At 40.1% G+C, this 25,708-nt stretch overlaps 3 protein-coding genes across 7 annotated transcripts in view; all 3 read left to right on the top strand.

Moving 5' to 3' along the window:
• The window catches only part of cpped1 (calcineurin-like phosphoesterase domain containing 1), a 77,043-nt gene extending 66,257 nt beyond the window's left edge, over positions 1-10,786 (top strand). Inside the window, exon 6 of the mRNA XM_055004623.1 lies at positions 8,978-10,786. Within this exon, the coding sequence (XP_054860598.1) occupies positions 8,978-9,906 (929 nt within the window). The 3' untranslated portion in view covers positions 9,907-10,786. The remainder of the gene's footprint in view (positions 1-8,977) is intronic.
• A 252-nt stretch (positions 10,787-11,038) lies between these two features.
• ercc4 (excision repair cross-complementation group 4) lies at positions 11,039-20,810 on the top strand. 2 transcript variants are annotated; one of them, XM_023267872.3, is made up of 10 exons: positions 11,039-11,504; positions 13,141-13,318; positions 13,555-13,750; positions 13,865-14,072; positions 14,318-14,498; positions 14,616-14,747; positions 14,871-14,975; positions 18,581-19,247; positions 19,346-19,458; positions 19,846-20,810. In XM_023267872.3, the coding sequence occupies exons 1-10, from the start codon at positions 11,328-11,330 to the stop codon at positions 20,583-20,585; spliced, it is 2,697 nt and encodes an 898-aa protein (XP_023123640.2). In that variant the 5' UTR covers positions 11,039-11,327; the 3' UTR covers positions 20,586-20,810. The 2 variants fall into 2 exon arrangements, with proteins under 2 accessions (XP_023123640.2, XP_023123639.2); XM_023267871.3 differs by having other exon boundaries at positions 11,040-11,504; positions 13,138-13,318; positions 19,846-20,809.
• Positions 20,811-21,964: 1,154 nt separating this feature from the next.
• mrtfba (myocardin related transcription factor Ba) overlaps positions 21,965-25,708 on the top strand; it is a 29,881-nt gene continuing 26,137 nt past the window's right edge. For 3 of the 4 annotated variants that reach the window (XM_035947083.2, XM_035947085.2, XM_023267870.3), the window contains exon 1: positions 21,968-22,164. The gene's annotated coding sequence lies outside the window, so the exon portion shown is untranslated. Of the gene's footprint in view, positions 22,165-25,708 lie in introns of all 4 variants that reach the window. The other variant, XM_055004625.1, reaches the window with a different exon arrangement.

Below are 25,708 nucleotides of genomic sequence, written 5' to 3'. Positions count from 1 at the left end.
TCAGTGTCAAGATGCTGGTAATGTGGAAACCTACACGCCTGTGCAGCAGTTTTAAACTCAACACACTCTCGACCTCAACTACCCCAACCACCTCCTCCCCACCACAGAGTTTCGAGAACCGCCTCTCCAGGACATCAGTGTAGAGATCAAATCAGCCTTTGAGCCGCCTTGATCTCTGCTTCCCTCCTTTGGTTCTCTCTTGTCCTTCCTCGCCTCTCCGTCTCTGGTCCAGGAAGCGCAGCATTGTGGTTTTGAGGTCTGCCGGTCGATAACGGGGCCTCAGATCTGTCAGGATTTGGAGTTTATTGGTTTATGGACAGAGGAAATGTGTGTCTGCAGCATCAAACAGGGAAACCCTGATGCTATAGGAAACAGAGAGCTTGCGGTTAAAGCCCAGTGAGATATGCTAATGAATCCTGAAAACTCTACATGTGAGACCCTCTGCAGTGTGGGTATTTCTCTGTTTGGCATCTCACAGGCACACAATCCCCTCATCGCTCTGTATTTTCGTCTCATATTCTCACCAAAAACGGCTCGTGTTTTTCCTTTTGTCTCTCTATCACACACACACACACACACACACACACACACACACACACACACACACTCTCATAGCAGCCATTCCCTCCAATGCGTCACTGACATCCACTCCAGCCTGTAACGTGTCTCCCTTGTCACCTACTGACACCATCCTCCAAACATCCAGTCTGCCAGCCGCCTTGAATTATTCATCTAACATGCCCATTTTGACAAAGCCAGCAGTTTTGCGAGTTCACCAAACAGGAAAAATTTGTTTATGTGTCTCGCTGCTTCACTTTGCTGTTGTCGTCTGTTCTTTATCCCTCAGCTCTCCCCTCTCCTTTTTTTCCCCTCATCTTTTCACTACAATTCCATCTTCTTTATTAACATCCGCTGTCACAGTGATTTGCTAAAGTGGATGTGACAGGCAGCGAGCCTTGTTCATGCTTCTTATACAAGCCATACATTCGCTTCAATAGAATTTTATTTATCTGCTTTTCTTTGCTTCTTTTGCATGTTGTATTTAACCATGAGGGAGTGTTTTTCCAGTCTCTGCTATAATGTCTATTCTCTCAGTTTGTGACTGATGATAAATGCAAATTGCAGTCCTGGAAAAAACGTAGGTCTCTTTGCTTTTGATAATCAGCTCCCACCATTACATAAACAAGGAAATGATTTTTGTGTGTGTCATTATGGTTGAGTATTTCAGCAGCTGCTTGACCGGTGCTGCTTGACCCAGCTCCGAGTGCCAGCATGCTCCTCTCCCTCATCTATATTTCACAGCTCCGAGGGTGTTCTGTAATAATCTCAATTTGTGAGAATGCAGCAGAGCCACTCTGCTGTTTCTGAGCATCGTAATCTTTCGGCTGCATTCCGCCGAGGTGCTGGAGAGAACAAGGGTCATGACAACCTGAAATGCTACACATGTAAAGTCTGCAGCAGCCACATTCGGTGCTGCTGGAGGACTTTTATTTCCAGCATTTTCTCTGAATCTCTGACTGCTCTTAATGCTAAAAGGCTTTCATTGAGTCATACTTTGACCCAGAGTTGGTTGGTTTAAACTGAGGTGCAAACTAAGAGTTTTGGGCTAAACGTCTTAATTATGGACTCTTATAACAGCAGCACTTCCATCTGATTTTCTTTAGTAAATAATTTTTGCCTGTTTGAATGGAGCCTGTTAGTTTTACACTGCTCACAAAATAAAACCTTTAGCAAAAGCCTTCATTGAAAAAGAAGGAAACAGGTGTCATTCCCCCCCTGCTGGTTTTTATGAGGAAAATAAAGTGTTTTACCATTTCTGCATAGATTATGACTCTGAAGTTTTACAGAATCTGTTTTAACCTTTTGTTTTACTACGTTTTAGAAAGGCCATTAAGATCTCTGTGTTTGGCCACACTTTAGGTTATTTATAACAGACAGGTCCTTTAGAATGCCAATGCTCTATAAGAACACCTTAAAATGCGTCTTGATTCAAATGAACTTCAACTTCACCGATCCCTTCAGGAAGAGTGGGACTTTCCACAACCTGAGGTACCTAAGGAAAGTATTGTTTTGTTTTTTAAAATTAAAGAATTAAAACAGAAACAGAAAAGAACAAGAAAAGCACTCAGAGAGTGCAGTACTCCGCCAAGGCTGCTCAGTCGTTGCATCATTTCTGACGGCTGAAATCTTGAATCCTGTGGCAGAAATCACAGCAACGGAGAATGTCACCATTTAATATAGATGTACCTACAAACAAAATGACCTTGCACTGAGCACAGGCGTGTGTGATGCATGTGTACGTTATGTACGGATACTGAATCGCGTGACCTAAATATATAGCGGGAGCGGAAATTGATGGGACTCGGAAACACCTCCACAATATAGTCAATTGCTCCTTGTATGATGTCCAACAGACAAATCCTGATTAGTCCGCAGCGGTCGATTTGTAGTAAGATCACAATCATGTGATCATCAACAGGCAGCTGACGTAGCTTTGATTTGTTGTCATAGTTACAGTGACGCTGTGGTGCTATCTCACAATGATACAGAAATCCTTAACAAATCCGTGGATCCAGACTACAAGCTGCATCACTGCCAAAATTGAATCATGTGGTCCTTGTGTCATTTCTGACCTTCCCTGAAAATTTCATCCAAATCCGGGAATCCGTTTTTGAGTAACATTGGGCACAGACAGACGGATTCACAGAAGGACAAACGTACGCCGATCATCACACAACTTCCTTGGCGGAGTTATGACGTGAAATCATCGCAAACACATGCCTGACAAAGTCATGAAAACTTGAAATGATCATAATAAAACACCTGAGATATGACCAAAAACTACAGTAAGTGTAGTTTGTCAGTAACCCGAGTAGGATGAGGAGAATGAACAAAATAGAAACACAACAGGAAAATGATCTTCTTATCTTACTGAAAAAGGTGTCAAATTTTTTAACCATTTCACTATCAAGGACCCACGCCACAACAAAGTGAGTTTAGACATTTCATGAGCACAGGTAGTGTTGGATGATGTGGAAGAACATAGGATGTAAGGATGAGGGTGGATATGGAAGTCATCTGGTTGGCTGATCTGGGATAAAATTTTGTTGGAGACGTGGCTGAAGGAGATTCAGGATGGAGTCTGTGACTGGCCCAGATGGTACCTGAAAGAAAAATGAAGAAGTGGAGGAGAAAAGGGGATGAAGCGTGTGGAGAGGAAGGGGGAGGATGGAGACAAGAGACTGAGACAAACAGTGTTGGAGGAAATGATTTGAGGTGTGGTTAAGGCATGGTCCTCTTCCCAGTCCTATAAGTTAACAAGCTAACTTAATGTTGTTAATCCACATCCTTGTCCAGTGTGTGATGTGAGTACACATACTCATTTAGTGGAATATTACATGCTGTGTTTATCTTTTTCTTCACTATACAGCAGACTGTAGGGATCATGCACGGCTTAAGGAGTTCAAGTTTTTGCCCTCAGGCTGTTGTTTCAGAGCACCTGTTTGGAAAACTCTGTGTCTCTTTCATCCCCGGCACTATCGATTTGGATTATAGATATTAGCACTCTGGCTTTTTGTTGCACATTTATACATTTTTAATTTGGTATGGATTTCCATTTTCAGACAGTAATTTGTTCTTTACTTATTGTTGCTGTTGTTTACTCTTTTTTCTGTTATCAGGATGGGAGGGTTGCTTTAAAAATGTGCTCCTTTAACCCACACTGTGCTCATTTTGTAAACCCAACCACGTTTTGGTGCCTAAACTTAACCAAGCTTCTAAACAGTAGTTTTCACTTTAAAGGTGTCGACTAAAGCATGATGTTCCTGTAAAACTAGTTCTGCTGCAACTCTAAATTGTCTGTAGGTGTGAATGTGAGTGTGATTGTTTGTCTCTATGTGTAGCCCTGTGACAGACTGGTGACCTGTCCATGGTGTCCCCTGCCTCCACCCTAAGTCAACTCTGATAGACTCCAGCCCCCCTGCAACCCTAATGAGGATTAAGCGGTGTATAGATGATGGATGGATGGATAGTTCTGGTGCCTAAGCCTAACCAAATAGTGAGTGAAAACAAAACTTAAGCCTAAGAATGATGATCCCATTTGTTGCTGACTTATGCCAACGTCCTCTATCCTACATCTTTATGCAGACTTTTAAACTGGAAGCTTTTCCTGTCACACTTTAGTTGTATCAGTAACGAACTCGGAGACAGGGCTGCACGATCCATGTACCAGGACCACTAAATCACACTAATAACCATATTGTACAGTATCTTATTTAATCTGCACAAAACACAGAGAAGCATGAAAATGACATGGAGTGATTTTACAAGGGAGCGATGTGCCAGACTGATTTAATAACAATATAGCTCACTGGATTTATTGGACTGAATATTCTAACGGCATATCTGTCCTGGAAAAAAAAAAAAAAGATCTCGTTCAAGAAAACTGTAAGAAAAAATCTTTCAACAAGACTGCCAGAAAAAAAGTGTTAAGAAATGGTAGATTACTGATCTGATCTGAATGCAGCCATTTTATATATATATATATATATATATATATATATATATATATATATATATATATATATATATATATATATATATATATATATATATATATATATATATATACAAATAGGCTAAAACTGTACATAATATCTGCATCAAAGATATACATATACATATATATATATATATATATATATATATATATATATATATATATATATATATATATATATATATATATATATATATATATATATATCTTTGATGCAGATATTATGTACAGTTTTAGCCTATTTGTTATGGTTATGTAAATTAGTACCTTGTTTTTGCTTGATTTTACTAGAAATTATCTGTAAGTAAATAAAACAGAAAATCTACAAAATAATAGTTGCAACAATTGTTGACATTTTTTAATTCCTAATATACAGAATTTTTCTTTCAAAAAATAGTATATTTATATACAATTTATATAATAATCAATGACTCTGGTAATAATTTTCAAATAATAAGCATATTTTTTGCTGTTTAAATACAGTTTGACAAAGAGATAAATTTCACAGTCAGACAATGTAAAAGATCCAGCTACCATTTGTGAAAATACAGATTTTTGAGATTGGCTTTATTTGCAATTTTACCTTGTTTTCTTACAGTTAACATGAAAACTGTTTTGTTTTTTTTGTTTTTTTTTTTTAAACAGTGTACCTTTGGAAAGAGCCAGGCTGGTGATTTTCCCATTTCTGGTTATTATAAGAAGCTATTTCGCTTCATATTTAATGTTCAGATGAAGCAAATAAAAGTGTGTGTGTGTGTGTGTGTGTGTGTGTGTGTGTGTGTGTGTGTGTGTGTGTGTGTGTGTGTGTGTGTGTGTGTGTGTGTGTGTGTGTGTGTGTGTGTGTGTGTGTGTGTGTTAACCTCCAGAGGCTTTGAGTTTGGCCCTCAGAGCCTCGTTGGCTCTCAGGCTGAGCCCTCCATTTACAACAAAACCCTGCTGCTTCACTCTTCTCCTAATGAGGGCTGGAGGGATGTATGAGGCCTTCAACTGTTTTCTCTTCTCTCTCTCTGTTTTCTCTCTCTCTCTCTCTCTCTCTCTCTCTCTCGCTTCCCTCCTACACTGCAGTCAGGCAGGCAGTGTTAAATATCTCATCTTATTTTATCCTCCAGGCTGCCATCAATTTCAAGCTGTTCTCCTCTCATTTACAGCGGTGCCACACCAACCATGATATCAGGCTGCGCATCAGCTGCCAAGCATTCACTTTTACTCATCTCGCTCAGTGCAAAGGGAAGCGGATGAACACTTTTCACCTTCATCTTTCACAGGTGCCAGCTGACCTCATGCTCCATCCGTGGGAAACATGCTGGTTGCTCCGAGCACATTTATGGATCATTTGATTCAATTTCATGTGCCATAAAACTGTAAGAATGGCTGGATCTGCAATGTTGTGTTTCTTCTTTCTACTCAGCCCTAATAGTAACCTGTTACCTCTCCATCCCAGCCGCCTGCTTCATGTTTTCATCGTGACATTAAGTTCCCAGAAGAAGCCGGACACACAGAGATGGTCTCGCACGCTGATCACTCCAGCAGTAGACTTGATTTGTGAGACGTCTGAGTTTTCTCAGCAAAGCGCTCCACTGCTCTCTGTTGGCACGCTCATGAAAGTGCATTACTCTAATCCTCAGAATCTGTGCACTCAACTGTCAATGTTTTATCGTGCTGTTTCATTGCAGAGGTGTAGCCAGCAGTACAGGCTGTCATCTGCTGTTTAATCCTGACTCACTGAAACCGCTCGAGATGTGAGATTTTGTTGTTTTAAGTGATCAAGAGAAGCTTTTTGACAACAGCGATGCTGTGACAGATTCTTATTTTATGTTTCTCTAAAAATATCGAATGATGGCTTGATTCAAAGCAACTTTATTTAGCTAATAGTGCACCTTTAAAAAACATGCTATTCAAGGCTAAAAGTGGTTGTAAAATATACTACTGGGTCACACAGAAATGTCCTTATTTTTGAGCAATTTTTTTCAGTGAAGATAACATTAAGTTAATCAAAAATACAGTCTAGACATTGTTAATGTGGTAAATGAGTATTCTAGCTGGAAACGGCTGATTTTTAATGGAATATCTCCATAGGGGTACAGAGGAACATTTCCAGCAACCATCACTCCTGTGTTCTAATGCTACATTGTGTTAGCTAATGGTGTTGAAAGGCTAATTGATGATTAGAAAACCCTTGTGCAGTTATGTTAGTACATGAATAAAAGTGTGAGTTTTCATGGAAAACATGAAATTGCCTGGGTGACCCCAAACTTTGGAACGGTAGTGTACATAAAAATCATAGAAATAAAACAGAAAAGCAGGCATTAAGGTCATAAACGTGCATTAAAAGACAAGAAAACAGATTAAGCACTGAAGAGAAAGCTGCAGTGAACAATATGATTTAAAAGGTCGCTAATAATGTTGTGATTTGCTAAAATTGTTGTTTTTATTTATTAGGGGCATTAATTAGTCAAAATTAGCTTAAATGTGTAGAAACAAAATGGCGACCGCATCATTTTTTTAAAAAAAGCTCAAATCTGTATTTTTGGTAACCATGGAGACGATGGAACTATTAGGAGAAGTTAGGAGGAGACGTCACGTCGTCAGAACGTGCAGGTTAAAACGATGCAGCTGAGTTTGAAGATGTTCAGAGCTGATCCTGTTTCTAAATGAATGTTCAGATGTTGTTTAAAACTCACCGTCAGATTTGTGTTGTTCTGAACTCAGAGCTGAAGTGAACTCAGCGTCTGACTGTTAGAAACTGTGGAATCTGTCATGTATCATCACTGAGGAGACTTAAACTCCACGTGTTGTTATTTCATCAGTCTGAAATGTGTTTTCACTCATTGTTGTTTTATTATTCAATTTATATTTCACTCCGAGTCAGACAGAGAGCTGTTTTGTTGTTTTATTATACAACTGAGTGACTGTATGTGCGCGTCCTGCGTCAAGGCGCCACGGTCTCCTCACAACTCTTTACAACTTCTAACCTGGAGATTCATTGAAAAAAACCTAAATCTTACTATAAAACTGTTTACAGAAGCTCACGTTTGTTTATTAATTTCGGATGAGGCCTGTTGTTGGATGCGCATAATATGGTGAGGGTACCCAAGGGTCAGCGTGCGTAATTACGCACGCGGTTTTGCGCGCTGCAGCTGGTCGGTGTATCAGTGTTTTATGGTGGTGATGGAGAATATGGCATCATCTTGTAAACACACTCTGTGGATCACTGAAGGCCCTCAGAGCCTCTTTTCAAACTTTCTGGTAAGAATTCATTTTAATATGTTATGAGACAAATGTGGTTAATTGGGTTGATTGTGGTGAATCCGGTAAAATGATGCTATGTGTAACTTTGTAGATTACCGAATGTGAGTGTATTTAAATCTGTGTTTATTCATATTAGGATAAATTTGTGGAAGTGACAGCTATAAATAGGATTCCAGTCAGATAAAATAAGAAGAATATAATGTTTTTAAAGTCTATTACTATTACAGAAATATCCAGTGATCCCAGAAAACATCACTGATGATGCCTTTAAGTGTATCAGCATGATGTATTACAGTTAAAAAAAATGCCGTTTGTTTTTAAATGTAATGCTATTTTTGTTATTTTTCCTGTTTTGCGAAATTACAAATAGTAACTAGTAAGATCACAGAAAAAAAATGTACACGTTAACTGTGAAAACACAAGTAACTGACATGATAATTTCCACATAAGAACATCTGTAATTTTATAATTTGCAATTTGTTTTATTCCAACATGTCACTATAAAATTACACTGTTTTGTACTGTATTTAAATAGACAAAAAATCTCACACATTTCCCAGATATTTCCTATTATTTTCACTTTTTTAACATTCAATGCAATATTCCACTATTTTTTAATGTATTTTTTCTGGCATTCTTGCTACTAGACTTTCTCCATTTTTTACAGTGTGTATGTTAAAAGTATAATAGATAAACTATAATATGAGGGAGATGTAGAAGAAGCTAAATATATACAAGTTGGTTAGAGATGTTGCAGAGTTCTGTGTGCACATCTCTGCTGAATAAAGACACACAAACTGTGGATTTAAATGGAACGATGTCTGTGCAGAAATAGAAGTACAGCCTGTTGTACACAGTAACTTTACTGCAGTAAAACCTCCATGTATTCGTTCTGTAAAGTGCAACAACATGATGCTCCTCATTCAGCTCCTCTGTTACATGATATTAAGGAGCAGAAACCTGTGAATCATGTCCGTCTTTGACATCAGTAACTGAGCAGCTTCAACATTTTCTGTCCTCAAACTGATTCTGAACGTTTTCTGTATTTGTCCTCTTTGACTGTAAAACTGTTTTTTCTGTCATCAGATGAATGTAAACATTTGAGGAGCAGAAACTGTTTGTGTTTGTTGATGCAGCAAAAGTGAAATGTTGCTTTGTTTCTGTTTTCAGCCTCGTCGCCCCGCCGCCTCCTCCCCCAGGTCTCCCCCTCTCACACCCACACACTCTCACTTCTTCCCCTCTTTCTCCTCATCCTCCTCCTCCTCTCCCTCATATCCCCCCTCACCCACCTTTTTCTTCGCCTCTCCCTCCCCTTGTGCTCCCTCCTCACCTCCCTCACCCACCTCCTTCTCTCTTTGCTCTCCTTCCTCACCTACCTCACCCACCTCCTTCTCCTCTTGCTCTCCCTCCTCACCTACCTCACCCACCTCCTTCTCTCCTCACCTCCCTCACCCACCTCCTTCTCTCCTTGCTCTCCTTCCTCACCTACCTCACCCACCTCCTTCTCCTCTTGCTCTCCCTCCTCACCTACCTCACCCACCTCCTTCTCTCCTCACCTACCTCACCCACCTCCTTCTCTCCTCACCTACCTCACCCACCTCCTTCTTCCCCTCCTTCTCCTCATCCTCTTCCTCCTCCTCCTCCTCTCCCTCATCTCCCCCCTCACCCACCTTCTCCTCACCCTCCTCTTTCCTCTCCTCTTCCTCCCCCCTCCTCTCCCTTCACCTCTGCCACCTTCTCTCCCATTCCTTCTCCTCCATCCTTCTTCTTCTCCCCCTCCATTTCTTCTCCCTTCTCTCCCATTCCTTCTCCTCCATCCTCCTTCTTCTCCCCCTCCATTTCTCCCCCCCTGTCTCCCTTCCGCTCTCCTTCCTCCTCGTGCTTCTCTGACCACACTTGGTCCTCCTCGCCTCCCATCTTCTCCTCCTCCTCCTCCTCTAACTCACCCTGTCACTCTCCTCAGTCTCCCTCCAGCTCCCCCCGCAGGTCGCCAGGTTGCTCGTGGAGGAAGGTTCTGTTCCCAGAGTCCGACCACCACGACAGCCTGGTGGTCCTGCAGAACCTGTCTGCAGCGGGAACTCTGGAGTCCCGACAGGTAAGTCCGGATCGTAGGACCCCTGCTAAGCCTCGTGCGAAGGCAGCGGGTCCAGAGCCAAAGTGGGTCGTTAATCTGAGGGCCCTGATGCAGGCGAGGGACAGACGACGTGGCTTCACTGGAGGTAAGAAGGCAGCTGGGCCTTCAGGTAACTCATTTTAAAACCAGCAACCTTACCTAAGTTTCATGTGATTTATGTCAGATGTGATCCAGTCAGATTTTATTTGAATGAATCTGTTGTGATTTTGTCTGATGGATCTATTCTGATTTTATTTGAATGTATTTTATCTTACTCTATTTCATATATTTCTGTTTGAATGTTGTGATTTATGTCAGATGTGATCTGATCAGACTTTATTTGAATGAACCTGCAGTGATGATGTCTGATCGATCTACTCTGATTTTATTTAAATGTATTTTATCTGATTTTAGTTGATATCTTTATGTTTAAACATCGTGATTTACGTTGGATATGATCCGGTCAGATTTTATTTGAATGAACCTGCAGTGATGATGTCTGATCGATCTATTCTGATTTTATTTAAATGTATTTTATAATAATAATAATACATTTTATATGTGTAGCGCTTTTCATCACACTCAAAGACACTTTACACAGTCACATTATAAAAACATAAAACACATCACACAATAAATTAGTTCTGTATATTAAAGCAGCTCTGAACAGGTTGGTCTTGATGAGGGATTTAGCAAGTGTTCAGGTTGGTGCAGTCAGATGTGGCAGATGTGTTGGAGCACATAAAGTTAGTATGATTCACCCTCACATTTTACATCATTCAGTGAGGGGAACACTCTGCAGCAGTTCAGCTGCCGTCAAGAAAGGTAAGTTTCTATCGTTTCTTCCTTTATTCTCTCTCTCTCTCTCTCTCTCTCTATATATATATATATATATATATATATATATATATATATATATATATATATATATATATATATATATATATATATATATATATATATATATATATATATATATATATATATATATATATATATATATATATATATATATATATATATATGCATTGAATTTGCTGAAATAACAAATCCTATGTTGATATTTTATTTGATTACTTTTGTAGGCAAGATATGATACTTAGAGAGATAGTAGAGTCGCTTAGCCAGCCCTGTTCTGTAGTAAATAAAGACAGATTCAGAATAACTGCTAAGATCCTCCTTGTCACTTGATGGCGCTGTGGGCCCTGAACGCACCACTCACTGTCTCTCACTCCACGTTTGTTTTTAGCGTCACCGCAGGAAGTTCGGTTTCAAAACACTGAACAACAGGCAGAACAGCTGCTGTACATCACAATGACTTATTTCACATTTAGCTAACAGTAATTCTTGGCAGTAAGTGGCAGTTTGGTGATTTCATTATCTTGTGGACCTTTAGCTGTTTCCAAAATGGCGGGACCGCTGCTGGAGTTTGAGACCGAGATGTTCCTGAGCCTCTTCGGCTGTGACGGGCTGCTGGTGGTGGCTGAGGGGATGGGGGTCGACCGCATCCTGCTGCAGTTCATGCGGGTTTACTCGGAGCAGGGCAGCCTGGTCCTCCTGCTCAACACAACCACACCTGAACAGGTAAGCTTAGCTTAGCATGCTACACATTACCTGTGAACGCCTCACCCGTTGCTAGGTGGTAGGTGCTAGCAAGGCGGCTAATATGGACAACAGTCGTAAAAAAGCAGCCTTTTTTCGCTGTTATCCTGACGTTTCGGTCTTATTTTGCCTTCTCTGTATCCTGCCTTATAACCAATTCAGTAGTTTTTAGGACTTGAAAGTGATTTAAAGGACCAGTTCAACTTATATAATGCAGTTTCCCACCTAGCAAAAGTGATTGCAGCCCCTTCATTGTATCTGAAATGGTGGTGTTGCACCAGAATTGCCTGGTTTCATTCACTGAGGCTGTAATTTAAAGTTTATGGCTTATATCGTAAATGCAAAAGAGCTCACTTCTGTTCATATATATATATATATGATAATATATATAAACGTAAATGTAAACAAGGTTATTACACATACCAAACGCATACAAAACATATAAAATAATAGAATATTATTACTGATAAACTTTTGCTATCACCACAGCCATAAAATTATGTGTATTTGGACGCTCTGACCATTTGGTCCAGATAAAAGCAGCTGTAGACGTGTGTAATCTGGATGATACAGCTTTAATTGTCAGTTTTGGGCAGATGATCAGTTTTTGGCACAACACCTGTTATTTGTTCAAAGACACTGTGGCTAAAAATAATATCCAACAACAACCTGACATGTTCCTACCAGTAATTTACATAACTGAAGCAACAGAGCATCAGGGCTGTCCTGTTTGTCACTAACACCGCTGTAATACACCTCATCTTAGCTGCCTCTTTGTGAGTTATTCTTGTATTCATAAAGCATTTTGTATTTTAAGTCTCAGACATAAGGCAGTCATTATTTTTTCATGTCTACTATTTACTGATCCTGTCCTTTAGGAGAACCTAATTTAGTATTTTATTGACTTTTAAGCTACTGACACGATTGTTTTTGACCCACTGTAACTGTCTAGATATTGTTTACCATTAGTCTTTTTGGAATTTGTCATAGCAGAACTGTGTAGGCGACCTAAACACTACACTAGGCAGGAAGATAAAAGTTTTGCATGATTCTGGGGTATCAACATTGTGAATTGTACTTTTTTTTCAATGTGCAAAGTTGGGTAGAACAGGAAAATCAAGATTTTTTTTTTTAACCTTGTGAACAAGTGTGTTTGCTGTTTTTATGAGATGAAAGACATATGATGTAAGAAATGATTAGTCAGTGGCATGACTGAACATTCCTATGTTGAAACTGCAGTGAACTGATGAAAAAACACAGATTCAGACTTCCATGGTTTCAAACCAAATTAATCAATCTTATCAGTTTATGGGGTGCACATTTCTTCATCATTGTTCCTCTTCAGGATCAATTTTCTATTAGGACGTTTATTGCTCTACTGTTGCAACTTTTCATTGTTTAACAGAAAATACTTTTTTCCAGCCACAGTGAGTGAGAAGAGATGGTTGAAAAACAAACAGGGACTACATAGATCTACTCATTCTAGAGGAAACAACAGTGTAGAGTTACATCTGAGCCATTTTGAGGCATTAAGGGATTATTTTCATTTAAAATAACAATAAATGACTGGAGAACACTTTATCAACATAGTTTCTTTCTCATCTTTCTTTCTCAGGAGTATTTCACGGAGCAGTTGAGAGTGGAGGGAGTCACCCACCTGCCGAGGACGGTCACCAGCGATGTCCAGAGCGCTGAGCGTTATAATGTTTACACTGAGGGAGGGGTGCTGTTTGTCACCAGCAGAATCCTGGTGGTGGACTTCCTCACTGACCGCATCCCTGCTCATCTTATATCAGGTCAGAAAATGAGAGCCATGTTTGTTTTCTTTCATATTCTTCATCATTAGCAGTTATTAGTCTCAATTATCTTTCTATATTTGCTGGTGTATTTGCATGTTATAGTAGCTGCATACATGCTTTATCATCTCACTTTATTTTAAAACAGTACAAAACCACAACACAAAGAAGTTGTGTTAGTTTAACCATTTCAAATGCATGCAGTATTTACAGCCTTTTGATCCACCCCCCTCTAGGTATCCTGGTGTATCGCGCCCATAAAATAATTGAGTCATGTCAGGAGGCCTTCATCCTTCGTCTGTTCAGACAGAAGAACAAGACGGGCTTCATTAAGGCCTTCACTGACAAGGCCACAGCTTTCTCCTCAGGCTTCTGCCAAGTAGAGCGTGTGATGAGAAACCTCTTCGTCAAGAAGCTGTACTTGTGGCCCAGGTACGATGAGCTTATTCCATGGCAAACATTTCATTTAACACATTGTATTTTATGAATAAAATAAATAGTTGCATTCTTTCCTCATCCCTCTGTATGTTGGGCTTCGTTCAACAGGTTCCAGGCTTCAGTGAACACAGCACTGGACAGACACAAACCAGACGTAGTGGAGCTCCATGTGTCATTAACGCCGGCCATGAGGGCCATCCAGAGCTCCATCCTGGACATCATGAGCGCCTGTCTGAAGGAGCTGAAGCGCTACAACCCCACCTTAGAGGCTGAGGACCTCTCACTGGAGAACACGCTAGGAAACGCTTTTGAAAAGGTCTAATAGTGTGTTTTGGATATATAGTGCATGACACATTAAACTGATGAGCCTCCAAAGTTGAACTAGTGAATGGACATGCCAGATTTATACGAATACAGATTATTTTACTGCAGTATTTAAAGAAGGAAATTGTATAAATAAGTCTTGTAACAACACCACTGTTGCTGTAATACCTTGTTGATAACCTATAAAGGAGGTGAATGTTCTTTCTTTAAAGTTCTGTTTGTTTCACTCCCATCCAGACTATCCGTCACTACCTGGACCCCCTGTGGCATCAGCTAGGAGCAAAGACCAAGGCTCTGGTTCAGGACCTGAAGGTGCTGAGGGTCCTCCTGCTCTACCTCACCCAGTACGACTGTGTCACCTTCTTCAATTTGCTTGAGTCCCTGCGCTCCAGCCAGAAGAACTTTGGCTCCAATTCAGGTAAACTAGAAGTACTTAGTTGCTCTCAGTGTCTGATCGAGGGAAAATTCCTGCTTCATTTTTGTAATCTATTGATTGTTTGTGTGTTTGATTGCTTGTGTCTGTTGTGACTTTCAGGTTGGCTGTTCCTGGACTCCAGTACCTCCATGTTTGTGAACGCTAGGAGCAGAGTGTACCGTGTTCCTGAGAGCAAAAAGAAACTCAAAGTTGCAGCAGAAGCTGAGAAACAGAAGCCAACCTCTGCCTCAGGTAACTGACCAATGAGCACATCTCTGACAGTGTCTTCTTCAAAGTAGATATCCAAATGATTAAATGCTTGTGTGTGTATTCGTGTTGAAACGACTAAAGGCTCAGTCTGTGTGTGGGTTTCAGAGGTGAAGCGGGAGCTGGTGCTGGAGAAGAGCCCAAAGTGGGAGGCTCTGACTGAGGTGCTGGAGGAGATCGAGAGGGAGAACAAGAGCTCTCAACATGAACCAGGTTAGAGCTCAGTGCTGTTAAACTACTATAGCAGTCTGTTGTGTCAACAGTGCATTTAAACCTATGAATTTACAAAAAAATGTACTATAGTAAGAGCATTTAGTAGATGCTACACTTTAGATTCCATAAGCTAGTTTTGTTTCATTGAAGTGATCTTTGGGCACCTAAATTTTATCCCATTACACTATAGAAAGAAAACACAAAAAGGGTAAAATTCTCACATTGAATTATATGTTAAATGCAGAACTGGAACACTAAGCACAGCTGACATTTTACAAAGCTGAAGCTGAAGCCGTCCTCAGGGTGGGCTGATTTGTCCTGGTTCACTGCTTTGTGCTGCTGCTGTGAAGATGTACAGTATTTGACAGTCCACCTGTACCCAGTGAGATAAAGTAGTCCCTAAAGATTTGGATCAAATCCAGAATATAAAATAGGTCTTTCTCACTGTAGACTTTTAGGCTTGTCATAGCAGGAAAGGCCCTGGTGTTTACCTAAATGTTAGGATTCAGTGTGAACTCCACTTAAATGAACACATTCAAGGCTTTAAAATGTGTTCAAATCACCTTGTAGTTCCCTAGAAAGAGGACAGCACAGTGTATCCACAGAGCTTTGCTTGGTGCCTGTAATACAGTATAATGTACAAAATGTGCCCCCTGGTGTTTAAAGCAAAGGAATGCATTATTTTACAGATTCATGGAAACTTCACCGCAGCCATAGGAAAGAAGCTAATTTTATCAATATGTTGTGGTATGTGCTTAACAACAATGCATGGCAAGAAATGTCAGAGTAGATTCTCAGTCTTCCAGATCAAGATAATCTTAAGAGCTTCAGTTAAAAGCAACTGGATCTGCCTTTTTGGGTTCTTGTAAATGTTTCACTTTTCATCCAGGAGGTGTCTTCAGTTTTAATTGACTAATGAGAAGTCCCAGATATGTAGTCACCTCCAAATCCCATGGCTGATGGCCCATCAGCAGCCCAAGACAGGCCAGGTCAGGGATGACTGAAGACGTTAATGGTGGTGAAACGTTCTGGGAAGAGAGCTTAAGACTGCATGATCAGTACCTGATAATCAGTGTCATATACCTCCTTCTCTATTTATACTCTTGTGCAAACTTTTGTTACAAGATGCATGAACACAACTAGCATGTGTTCAGTGAGCTAAAATAGTTTCTTTTTAATTTGACATTTCCACAACTTGACTCTCAACATAGTCAAGATCAGCCTGCTAGCCTTTCCAACTTCCTGGTGCACAGCATGGTCCCTCGAAATCCAATGTAGAAGTTCCAGCTTGGTTGAGACCAGAATAAAATATACGAGCACACAGGAGATTACAAATGTTCCAATAGAAATGAATGGAGTTCTGATTGACTAGCATAGCTAACCAAAGCTATGTGGAAAAGAGGTGTATCAGTGCGTTAAACTGTAGTCAGCAAAAATATTAATTTTAAGGGGAAGTGTGCACTGTGTGGGGAAGAACGGTTGATCACTTCACTGAAAACTGACAAGCAAGATTAGCCATCAGTCACACAGAGAAAGGGATGTCTGTATAATTTACATTGCAGGGTGCTCTAATTGGAGCAATTTGTTTAAGGAAGTTCCCTTAACCAGCATTCCCTCAGCAGGGAGGGCTGTTTATGTACTCTATAGAAAGGAATGCAACTTTGGTCCTGTTTCTATCTAAATGGAATGCAGCCATCATTAATGTTATTGGTGAGAAAAGAGTGCACTTTTCAGGTCACCAGGGCTGAAGGTTTGATTGTAAATATGTGTTAATAAGTTGTAGTCAGTGAAAGTTTCAGCTTGTGGCCACTGATTTCAAGGATAGACTAATCATGGGCGTGGCTGATATTTTTCATTTTCATGATTATCAATCGTGATTTTTATTGATCAATTATTGATAAATGAATGCGCTACTTCCAGTCGGATGCAGCCGACTTGCTTCTGTCTGTAGTCACACTGTGGTCTCAGAAATGTCTCAACGAGAGGAGACTGCAAAAACTGAATATGAAGCACATGCTGTTGCCACAAACCAGGAAATTAGCTTCTCTCACTGTGGCTAAGGCTATGCTAACGGCTAGTGGCTCAGAAGACAGCCACAGATTAACCTGAAAACAATAAAAAATATTTTTTTAAGATATGAACCTTAGTGGGCAATATAAGTGGTAGAACAGTGAAAGATTAAGAAAATAGAGAAGAGCAACAGACGTACCTGTAGGAGATAAACTGATCAATCTCAGCTGATCCCATATAAACAGAGGAGAGCGTCCTAATTTAATCACTCCTATTTTACATATTCAGCTAAGGTCACCCTTATTGATGAAGAAGCCTAGTTATGCACAGGTTCCTCGCTATCACATGCTGTTAAAACATTACATTTAATGTTAACAGTTCCAAATATCAGTTATCTGCCTTTCTTGATTTCCAATAGTCAGCATCAGCCCTAAATAAACCCATATCAGTCAATCCCTAATTAATTTTAATGGCTGCAATAATAACTGTTGGTAATTTGCTCAGCTATAGCTCATTAAAGTTAGTTTTGTGAGCTGGCAAAACAACAACAAAAAAGTTATGATGCTGTTGTTGCTTAATTTGCTTTTTGCATCCTGACTTTCTCACCATTCTGTATATTTTTACGATTTGAAAAAATTAATGAGGTGGCTCAAAGTCTTTTTGTGTTCAAAAAAGTCCAGCAAAGTGGTTGTTTTACATAGATAATCGCCTCAGGTGCAGTCCCTTTCTGGCAGCTCATGAACAGCTGTTGGAGTCTTTTGTCAAACTTGCAACTTCATGGCCTGGTTTTAAAGTAATCCTGTGAAAAGCTAGGAACCAGCTATCCAGGTTGTAAAGCAGCCCATCCTGTCTGTCAGTGAAGCTAATTTTAGCTGATAGAACTGATTGGCAAAGCTGTCAGCAGTGTAAACATTAGTCCGACAATAAAACATTCAATATACTATAAATGGGCATGTCACAGCTGTAGAGGCGAGCAGGTAAATATCACCTCTCAGTGTCATGATTGTAACTGAATGTGCCACTGATATATTTTCATAGATGTAAACTAAATTACTAGTTTTTCAAATTCGCAAACTTGTCAAGTTAACTTAATAGTTGACTTTTTCTTTCTTCTAACTGCAATTATGTATATGATTGTTTTTATTTTTATATATTTTAATAATACCGGTACAAATGTATCTTGTTTCATATGATATAAACCAAAATGTTTTTTTCAAATAGTTCAACAAAGTGTACCTGTGTATTTTTTGGATTATTTAACATTTATTTATCCGGGAAGTACCTTTAGATTAAAATCTCTTTTTCCAGGGAGACCTGGCCAAGAAGGCACATTATTATACAGTTACAAAAAAATCTTAAAATGTTCTACCAGGTTCAGAGAAAATCGTGGGCACCTTGTACAGCAGCCACTTAGATGAGTAACATGATATCAGATCAGTGATAGGAGACAACATAAGTTGAGTAAAGTTTGTTGAAAAATTCACCATAAAAGGGTCAATCCAGTTCTGTCATGTATATGCTTTTGATTCATTATTTATATCCCTGTTGTACATACATGTTGTCTAACCACTAACCACCTAACATGTCGCCCTCAGGTCGGGTTCTGATTTGTGCCAGTGATGACCGGACTTGTGCTCAGCTGCAGCAGTGCATCAAACACGGCTCTGATTGGCTGCTCAACCGCCTGTACACGAGAACAATCGGCAAACGGGACTCTGCTGCAGTTGCTGCCTTGGAACTGGACTTAGAGAAAAGGGGAAAAGGCCGAGTCAAAAAAGTGTCCAAAGGGAAGGAACCCGCACAGAAAAAAAACACAAAGACCACAAAAACCAAAAGCAGACCGTCACTCACACTGACCCAGATGGTTGGGAAACAGGAGACAGGTGAAGCAGCAGTGATGGGCAGCAGCGGAGACGAGGACGAACTGATGGAGGAACATGAAGGAGAGGAAGAACAGCTTAAATTAGATTTGTCATCAGACGACTATTACGGCATCCTAAAGGAACCGCTGACTGTGATCCATCCACTGAAAGGCTGCACCGACCCCCACAGCTTGACCCGGGTGCTGCACGAGGTGGAGCCCAGCTTTGTGGTTCTGTACGATGCTGAACTGAGTTTTGTTCGCCAGCTGGAGATTTACAAAGCTAACCGCCCTGGAAAGACACTCAGGGTGTATTTCCTCATCTATGGAGGCTCAACAGAAGAACAGAAGTACCTGACAGCACTGTCTAAAGAAAAGAAAGCGTTTGAACATCTCATCAGGTTAGAACCATTTCTTTCCCCTCAAACCCCTTGGAACTAATATCTGCTTAGTTAAGTGCTGGCTTCTCATTGGTGTTTATGTGTGTGTTTTTCTGTAGGGAAAAGGCTACTATGGTCATTCCAGAGGAGAGGGAAGGACGAGAAGACACCAACCTAGATCTTGCTAGAAACTTAGAACCTGCAAATGCCACCACCAACACCCGCAAAGCAGGTATGTCAATTTTATTCAGTTTCTAAATGTCTGTATGGGTCATTCCACCTCAACTGACCAATTTAATGAAAAGTTTACACCTGACCATCTTCAGTTTGACTGATATTTTGTTAAATGGTGAATATTGATTGAGTTTAACATGTGTACAAAAAAGATTGGCGCAAAAATGAATTCAAATTGAATTCAAAAACTAATGTTGCTTGTGACCACAGATTTTACACATGGTCAACTCAATCAATATTCATCACTTTAAAAAAAAATAAGAAATCTGTCAAATTGAAGATGGTTGGGTGTGGGCCGTTCAATGAAAAACCCATATTTGTTTTCAGCTGTTAGTTTTTGACTCATGTCTTGTGTTTTTATTTCCATTCCGTGTCCAATAACCAGGAGGCCAGGAGCAGTCCAGAGAGCCTTCACGAGTCATTGTGGACATGCGTGAGTTCCGCAGTGAGTTGCCTTCCTTGCTGCACCGCCGTGGGCTGGACATTGATCCCGTCACCCTAGAAGTTGGCGACTACATTTTAACTCCAGACACTTGCGTTGAGCGTAAGAGCGTCAGTGACCTGATTGGCTCGTTGCAGAGCGGCCGCCTCTACACCCAGTGCCTCTCCATGACCCGCTACTACAGGAAAGCAGTGCTGCTCATCGAGTTCGACCCGGCTAAACCGTTTTCCCTCATGGCCCGGTCAGACTTCCGTCATGAGATATCGTCAAATGATGTTTCTTCAAAGCTTACTTTACTCACATTGCACTTCCCTCGCCTCCGTATACTCTGGTGCCCCTCCCCACACGCCACAGCCGAGCTCTTCCTGGAACTAAAACAAGGCCAACCTGAACCCGATGCTTCAGCAGCTCAGGCGGTCACAGCTGAGTCAGACCTTGTGGCTGAATCAACAGACCTCTACAACCCCGGACCTTATGACTTCCTCTTGAAAATGCCGGGGGTCAATATGAAAAACTACAGGGCTCTTATTAAAAATGCAGACAGTTTGGCAGACCTAGCCAAACTCAGCCAGAACAAGCTGGCAGAAATACTTGGGAATGCTAATAACGCTAAGTTGCTGTATGAGTTTCTGCATAATGTTGCTGATGTTCCTGCTCCTGTTCAGAAGACCAAACAGACATGATGGACAGTAAATCAGATATTTTGACCGATGTATGTGAATAACTTTTCAGTGACATCAGGATCATTTTTTGTCATCAAAATGTGTGTTGTTTTAATATGCAGAATGAATTTAATATTGCAAATATTTGTATTGTATTTTGGAAACTACTCTGCAAATGTGTGTAATTGTATTAGTTTTTCTCAGAAACATAATATTTTTACATTGTGAAATAATAAAATGTCAAATTCTTTTAAAATTCATAATAATGTGTTATTTCAAAGTACAGCTTTCCAGAACAACACAGCTGTTTAATTAAATTCATGTTTGTAAAGCACTGATTCAGAACATAAATGACCTCAGAGCGCCTCATATCGTGGGTCACCCAGCAACCCAACAACACTCCAAAGAACAAAGATACCTGCAGATAAAACACAAACTAGAGGAGAAAGAACACACAAAGTTAGAAAAATGGAATGGTAGCATATACATGCATGATTTCCTGGTTTACAACATGCTAAAAATGTACATTATGTAATATATTTTTCTTTTGATGTGATTTTTTTTGCCTTGCTCTACTCCAAGTACGTCATAGTATATACTGCAGAAAAATGTAATTCCATGTTTTTTTGTACACAAGACTATGTAACTTTTTCATCCCCACTGTCAACAGTATGTTTGCCTATGTTTTCCATGTGTAATTTTTCAGGGTATTAGCCTCAATTTTTCAGTAAGCCAAGCAATTAGATATAATATACAATACTGTAGGGTCTTGATCCTAACATTTGGATCAGTCTGGTAAATTAATATAAAAATAACATTGTTGGTTCTTAACACAGGTATTAGAATTAATCAGGTGTAGCCATATAAAATATATTGTAGGGTGTTAACACTGACATTTTTTATTATATATAATATTGTAGGACCTGGACCCTAATATTTAAATCAATCAAGTAAACTTATCTAACAAAGAACTTTGCAGGGTCGTAACCTTAATATTGGCATTAGTCCTCGCATTTTTATCATATATATAATATTGTTGGACCTGAACCCTAATATTTAAGTTAATCAGGTAAATTTGTAACGTTAATCTCATTTCAGCATTGGAAAGCATTTAGCTCAGAGCCTGTAATTGTAAATGTGATATATAAATGAAGATAAGAAAGAAATACGGAGTTTAGAGTCGCAGTGGATGTCTATGAGCTTCACTGTATCAAGTTATGTAACTCCACCATTTTACATATGAGATTTAAAAAAAACAGCGCGTGGTTCTTGGAGAGCATGTGTTTTCAGGTATGTTTCCATGCAGGTGTTGATGAGTGTATGGCAGCAGTAAACCCTGGTCCAGTTGAACTGGTTCTTGTGTGCTGACCGGTGAGGAGGACAGACACTCCCCCCTGCACTTCCTAACCGACAGCGTCATTACGTCACTCTGCATCCGAACCCAGACCAGTCGCAGCCATTTTCCTCCGCGAAATAAACTTCAATCTCTATGCTAGACGGGAAAAACCCCAAATACTTCAGAAGATTCCGTTGACGCTAAAGGACACGTCGCTGTGAGCCGCAGCTCGAGTGGAACCGGGTTTCAAGTCTTCGCTATTCGGTAAGAGCACGGAGCCGGGGCGGCGCTGTCTTGTTTTTAGCATGTTAGCCTGTCTTAGCTAAAGCGAGCTAACTAGAGAGAATGTGAGGAGGTTGTTGTCGAGGAGCGTTCGTGATATGCAGACTGAGACAGCAGACGAGGCTCGGTGAGATTTAACAAGAGAGCATGGGCAGCGAGTATGTGACAGCAATTTAGCTTGAAATATGTTTTCTGTTTTAAAAAAAAGAACGATAATCATGGGCAGGCTTCACCATCTTTAATGGTCGACACTGACTGCAACTCACTCACCTGTCAGATTTAAAGTAGCTAGCCAACATTAGCTTATCCCACACCCACCCGCCTCCACCTCTGCGATAACACTAGCTGTGGTGTAACGGACAGCCATGTCTCTCAGCGTTATTAAAATGTATTCCTGCCGTTCAAACTAGCCAGTTGTGAAGTTGTGAGTATGGTGTTTGTGCACTGTGTGGTTATCTCAGCCCTTTACTCGGGAGCTCTGAATTTCAGGGCATGACACAGTATCACAGTGAGCTGGCAGCCTCAGTTACTCAAGTAATACTAACCACGGATGCTATGTTAATGAGGCCCCTCTCGCTTGCACAAACACGATGATGTTGTCTCATTGCCTTCGTCTGAAACGAGGAAAGTGAGGCAGTGCTGCAGCAAATCCAAACAGGTCGCGGTGTGTGTGACTCATACAGACAGACAGGACGTGGTGGTTTCACAGACAGCTCTATCCAGTCTGTCACTGAGATGTGTCAATTATTCACGTTAACTTAAACATTATGCATGGGAAAGTAATTATCCCAGCGCTGTATGCTTTGTATCCCTGTGTGATTTGGCTATTTCAACCTCCCAGTGGAGTATTAGTTTGCAGGAACATTGCCTGCTTAGCTCACTTTAGACTAGGGTTTCCATGTCTCTCCCAGCAGCGAATTAAAGTGAAATGAAACCAAATATCATCATGTAGGCAGATGTGTTTGCATTTAATAGCACTTGGTCTTTGTGTGCATTTAATTTGGGAAGGTTTATCCTCCTCACAGTAATTGTGTAAGATGTAGACTGCTGAGTTGCAGTTAAAGTTTGCCTCTATAGCTGCTGTAATGGTTCATACTGGACAGAACGAGTAATAGATCACAAATCATGATTTGAAGCAATGCAAACTGCAAAGGCTGTATTTCAGAATTTACATTATGAAACATGTCTGAGCCAGGGTTTAAACTGTCAAGTCCTTTTTCAGTGACAGTCATATGTTTAATAAAATGTAGAAATGCTCCATCATGTTTTAAATCTATTACACAGTGAATATTAATCTGAAGTGACTTTTTTTTATTATATATCACAAATACAAGTATAGTATCTGTCTAAAAATTGCAGTTACATATTTTCCCCAGATCATTCAGACCTATTGTATCCACATTTTTATTGTTTGTCAAATTGCTTTGTCCAGGTTTTTTTTTGAGGATGTTTTCATCAAAGTCCCCAAAGGCAGGAAAGGAAGGAAGCTACAGCACATGTGTGTTTGTGGGAACAGAGCAGAACACTGACTCAAGTGAATGAGCCACAGTGATGACATCATTTCTGTCTTATCTGTGGATAAAGGCAGACGTTTTTGTTGGACAAGACGTGGTCTATTTAGAGCCCAGAAAACTGCAGACTCAAATGGTAGTTTGGCACAGAGTGGTTCTCATGCTGTGTGTGTTTTGCATGAGTATGCCACATTTCTTTAGCATACCTCACATGGTGACTTGAGCTGTGTTCCAATTCTAAGCTGATTTCTTTCAACATATATAATATTTCATGAGCCCACTAGGCAAAATCTTTGTTTAATTTTTTTATTGCTGTGTCATACCAGATATCAGGCTCATCCCACATGGGATTACAAGACACCACTGTTTTACAAAATGTACGTCTTCCATGAATACATCGTCATGCTTTGTATTACATTGTTATTTTCAGTGTTTCAAGTATTGCCAAGTAGCCTGTGTCAATTTTGTCTGAAGATGCTCAGTCATTGAAATGATAGTGTATCTAGTTTTTGAAAGAGGCATGTTACTCACTGACTTTTGTTGTAAGGCACTTTTTTTACGCAACTGACTGCATTTGATCACATTTCTTAATTATCTTTCAGAGACAAGTATTAGCGATGTGTTTTATGACCATTAACAGAAACCAGACGTGACTCTTCATAGTTTGTAAGCTCTTAGACGGAGGCTGCAGTTATCTCATGCTGTCCGTTAAGTGTGTGTCTATATGTGAGTACTTGTGGGAACTTTATCACTGGAATTCCTCACAGCTAGGCCTATTTGTAGTAAACTTGACCCACGACCTCTTTTCAGATTGCAGACAGTTTTGTTGCTGTTGTGGAAACAGACGTCTGCAGTTGTAACAATTTGTACTTTCTCAAATTGTTTTGTTGAAATCTGACTTGTCTTTGAATATTTAAATGTTTCACATTCTATATATTACTTTCCACATTTGGAAGTTGATATAATTCTTATTCAGTCCCATTATTCTGAGAACAATCAGCAAGATGTTCCCAGTGACTTATCATAAATCCTCTCACATGTGCTGCATGTATCTAGGGCTTCATAAGACTGTCAGAGAAAGAACCACCTAAGGCAGCAGGCACACCCAAAAACTGTCACCGGTCTGCAAAAAATGTTGACTGAAATTATTACCTGGTTGACCTCTGGTCTTCACTTTCAGCAGATATCGCAACTTGGACAAAAGCTGAAGCCACTGTTTGGTTTCAGTTTATCTTAGAATACGCCCTTGGTAATTTGGCTTTATCTGCTCTATATTGATTGCACTGAGCTCTATAATCAGCATTGGTAATGTGGAGAAGTAGCTCTAAACCACCATCAAATTGAAATCTGTTGGTAATGGCAGTGTTAGTGTTCTTTAAGTAAAACATCTCAATTAGAAGTCTCCTAAGGAGGATGTATTTTTAGCTCTTTAAGTGAGAGTGCGGGATCTGCGGGTGGCTTTAGGCGCCTTTCCACTGCAGGAACTCAGGACAGGCGAATGATAACAGGAACGGCCGCCTAATTGGCCCTTTCAGCTTCTATGTTTTCATTGCAGTGTGAGGTCCACCACACACAAGACATTGACAATGATGTAATCTTAAATATGTAAAAATTTTGTGACAGCTTTGCCCAGGATATTAATCCTGAATGGGTCAAAAAAAAAGACAGATATTTAGTGGACACAGCAAAATTGAATAATAGAAGGATTGGAAATGGTTGCTGTGCTGCCATATGTTGTGTTTGCCTGTGTGACAAATTGCTCCTCAAAAAGGACATCACAAGTGCAGAAAAAAGTGGTGCTTGTTGTTATTGTCTCCAAGTTTAACCATTCTGTGTCAAGCCTCACCAGCAGTTTTGCAGGGCTACTCAAATGTACTTACAGTTGAGTAGGTGCTTTTTATTCCCTGAAAGAGGTTATACAGCGATGGATCCTGTGGTCCTAACAAGAATGAAGGTGCATTGTTCCAGCAGTACAAAATTTCCTTTTCTCAGTAGGTTTGTTTGGTCTTCTAGTT

Source organism: Amphiprion ocellaris, chromosome 18 (assembly GCF_022539595.1).
Source record: "Amphiprion ocellaris isolate individual 3 ecotype Okinawa chromosome 18, ASM2253959v1, whole genome shotgun sequence".
In the NCBI taxonomy this organism is placed as follows: domain Eukaryota; kingdom Metazoa; phylum Chordata; class Actinopteri; family Pomacentridae; genus Amphiprion; species Amphiprion ocellaris.
Note: the sequence above shows the minus strand (reverse complement) of the source record. Positions and strands in the feature narration are given on the sequence as shown.

Excerpts from the sequence above, each read along its gene's own strand:
- ercc4 (XM_023267871.3), top strand. The coding sequence starts at position 11,328 with ATGGCGGGACCGCTGCTGGAGTTTGAGACCGAGATGTTCCTGAGCCTC. Across the intron at positions 13,751-13,864 it reads AAGCTGTACTTGTGGCCCAG|GTTCCAGGCTTCAGTGAACA; the intron begins GTACGATGAGCT and ends TTCGTTCAACAG. Across the intron at positions 14,748-14,870 it reads GAAGCCAACCTCTGCCTCAG|AGGTGAAGCGGGAGCTGGTG; the intron begins GTAACTGACCAA and ends TGTGGGTTTCAG.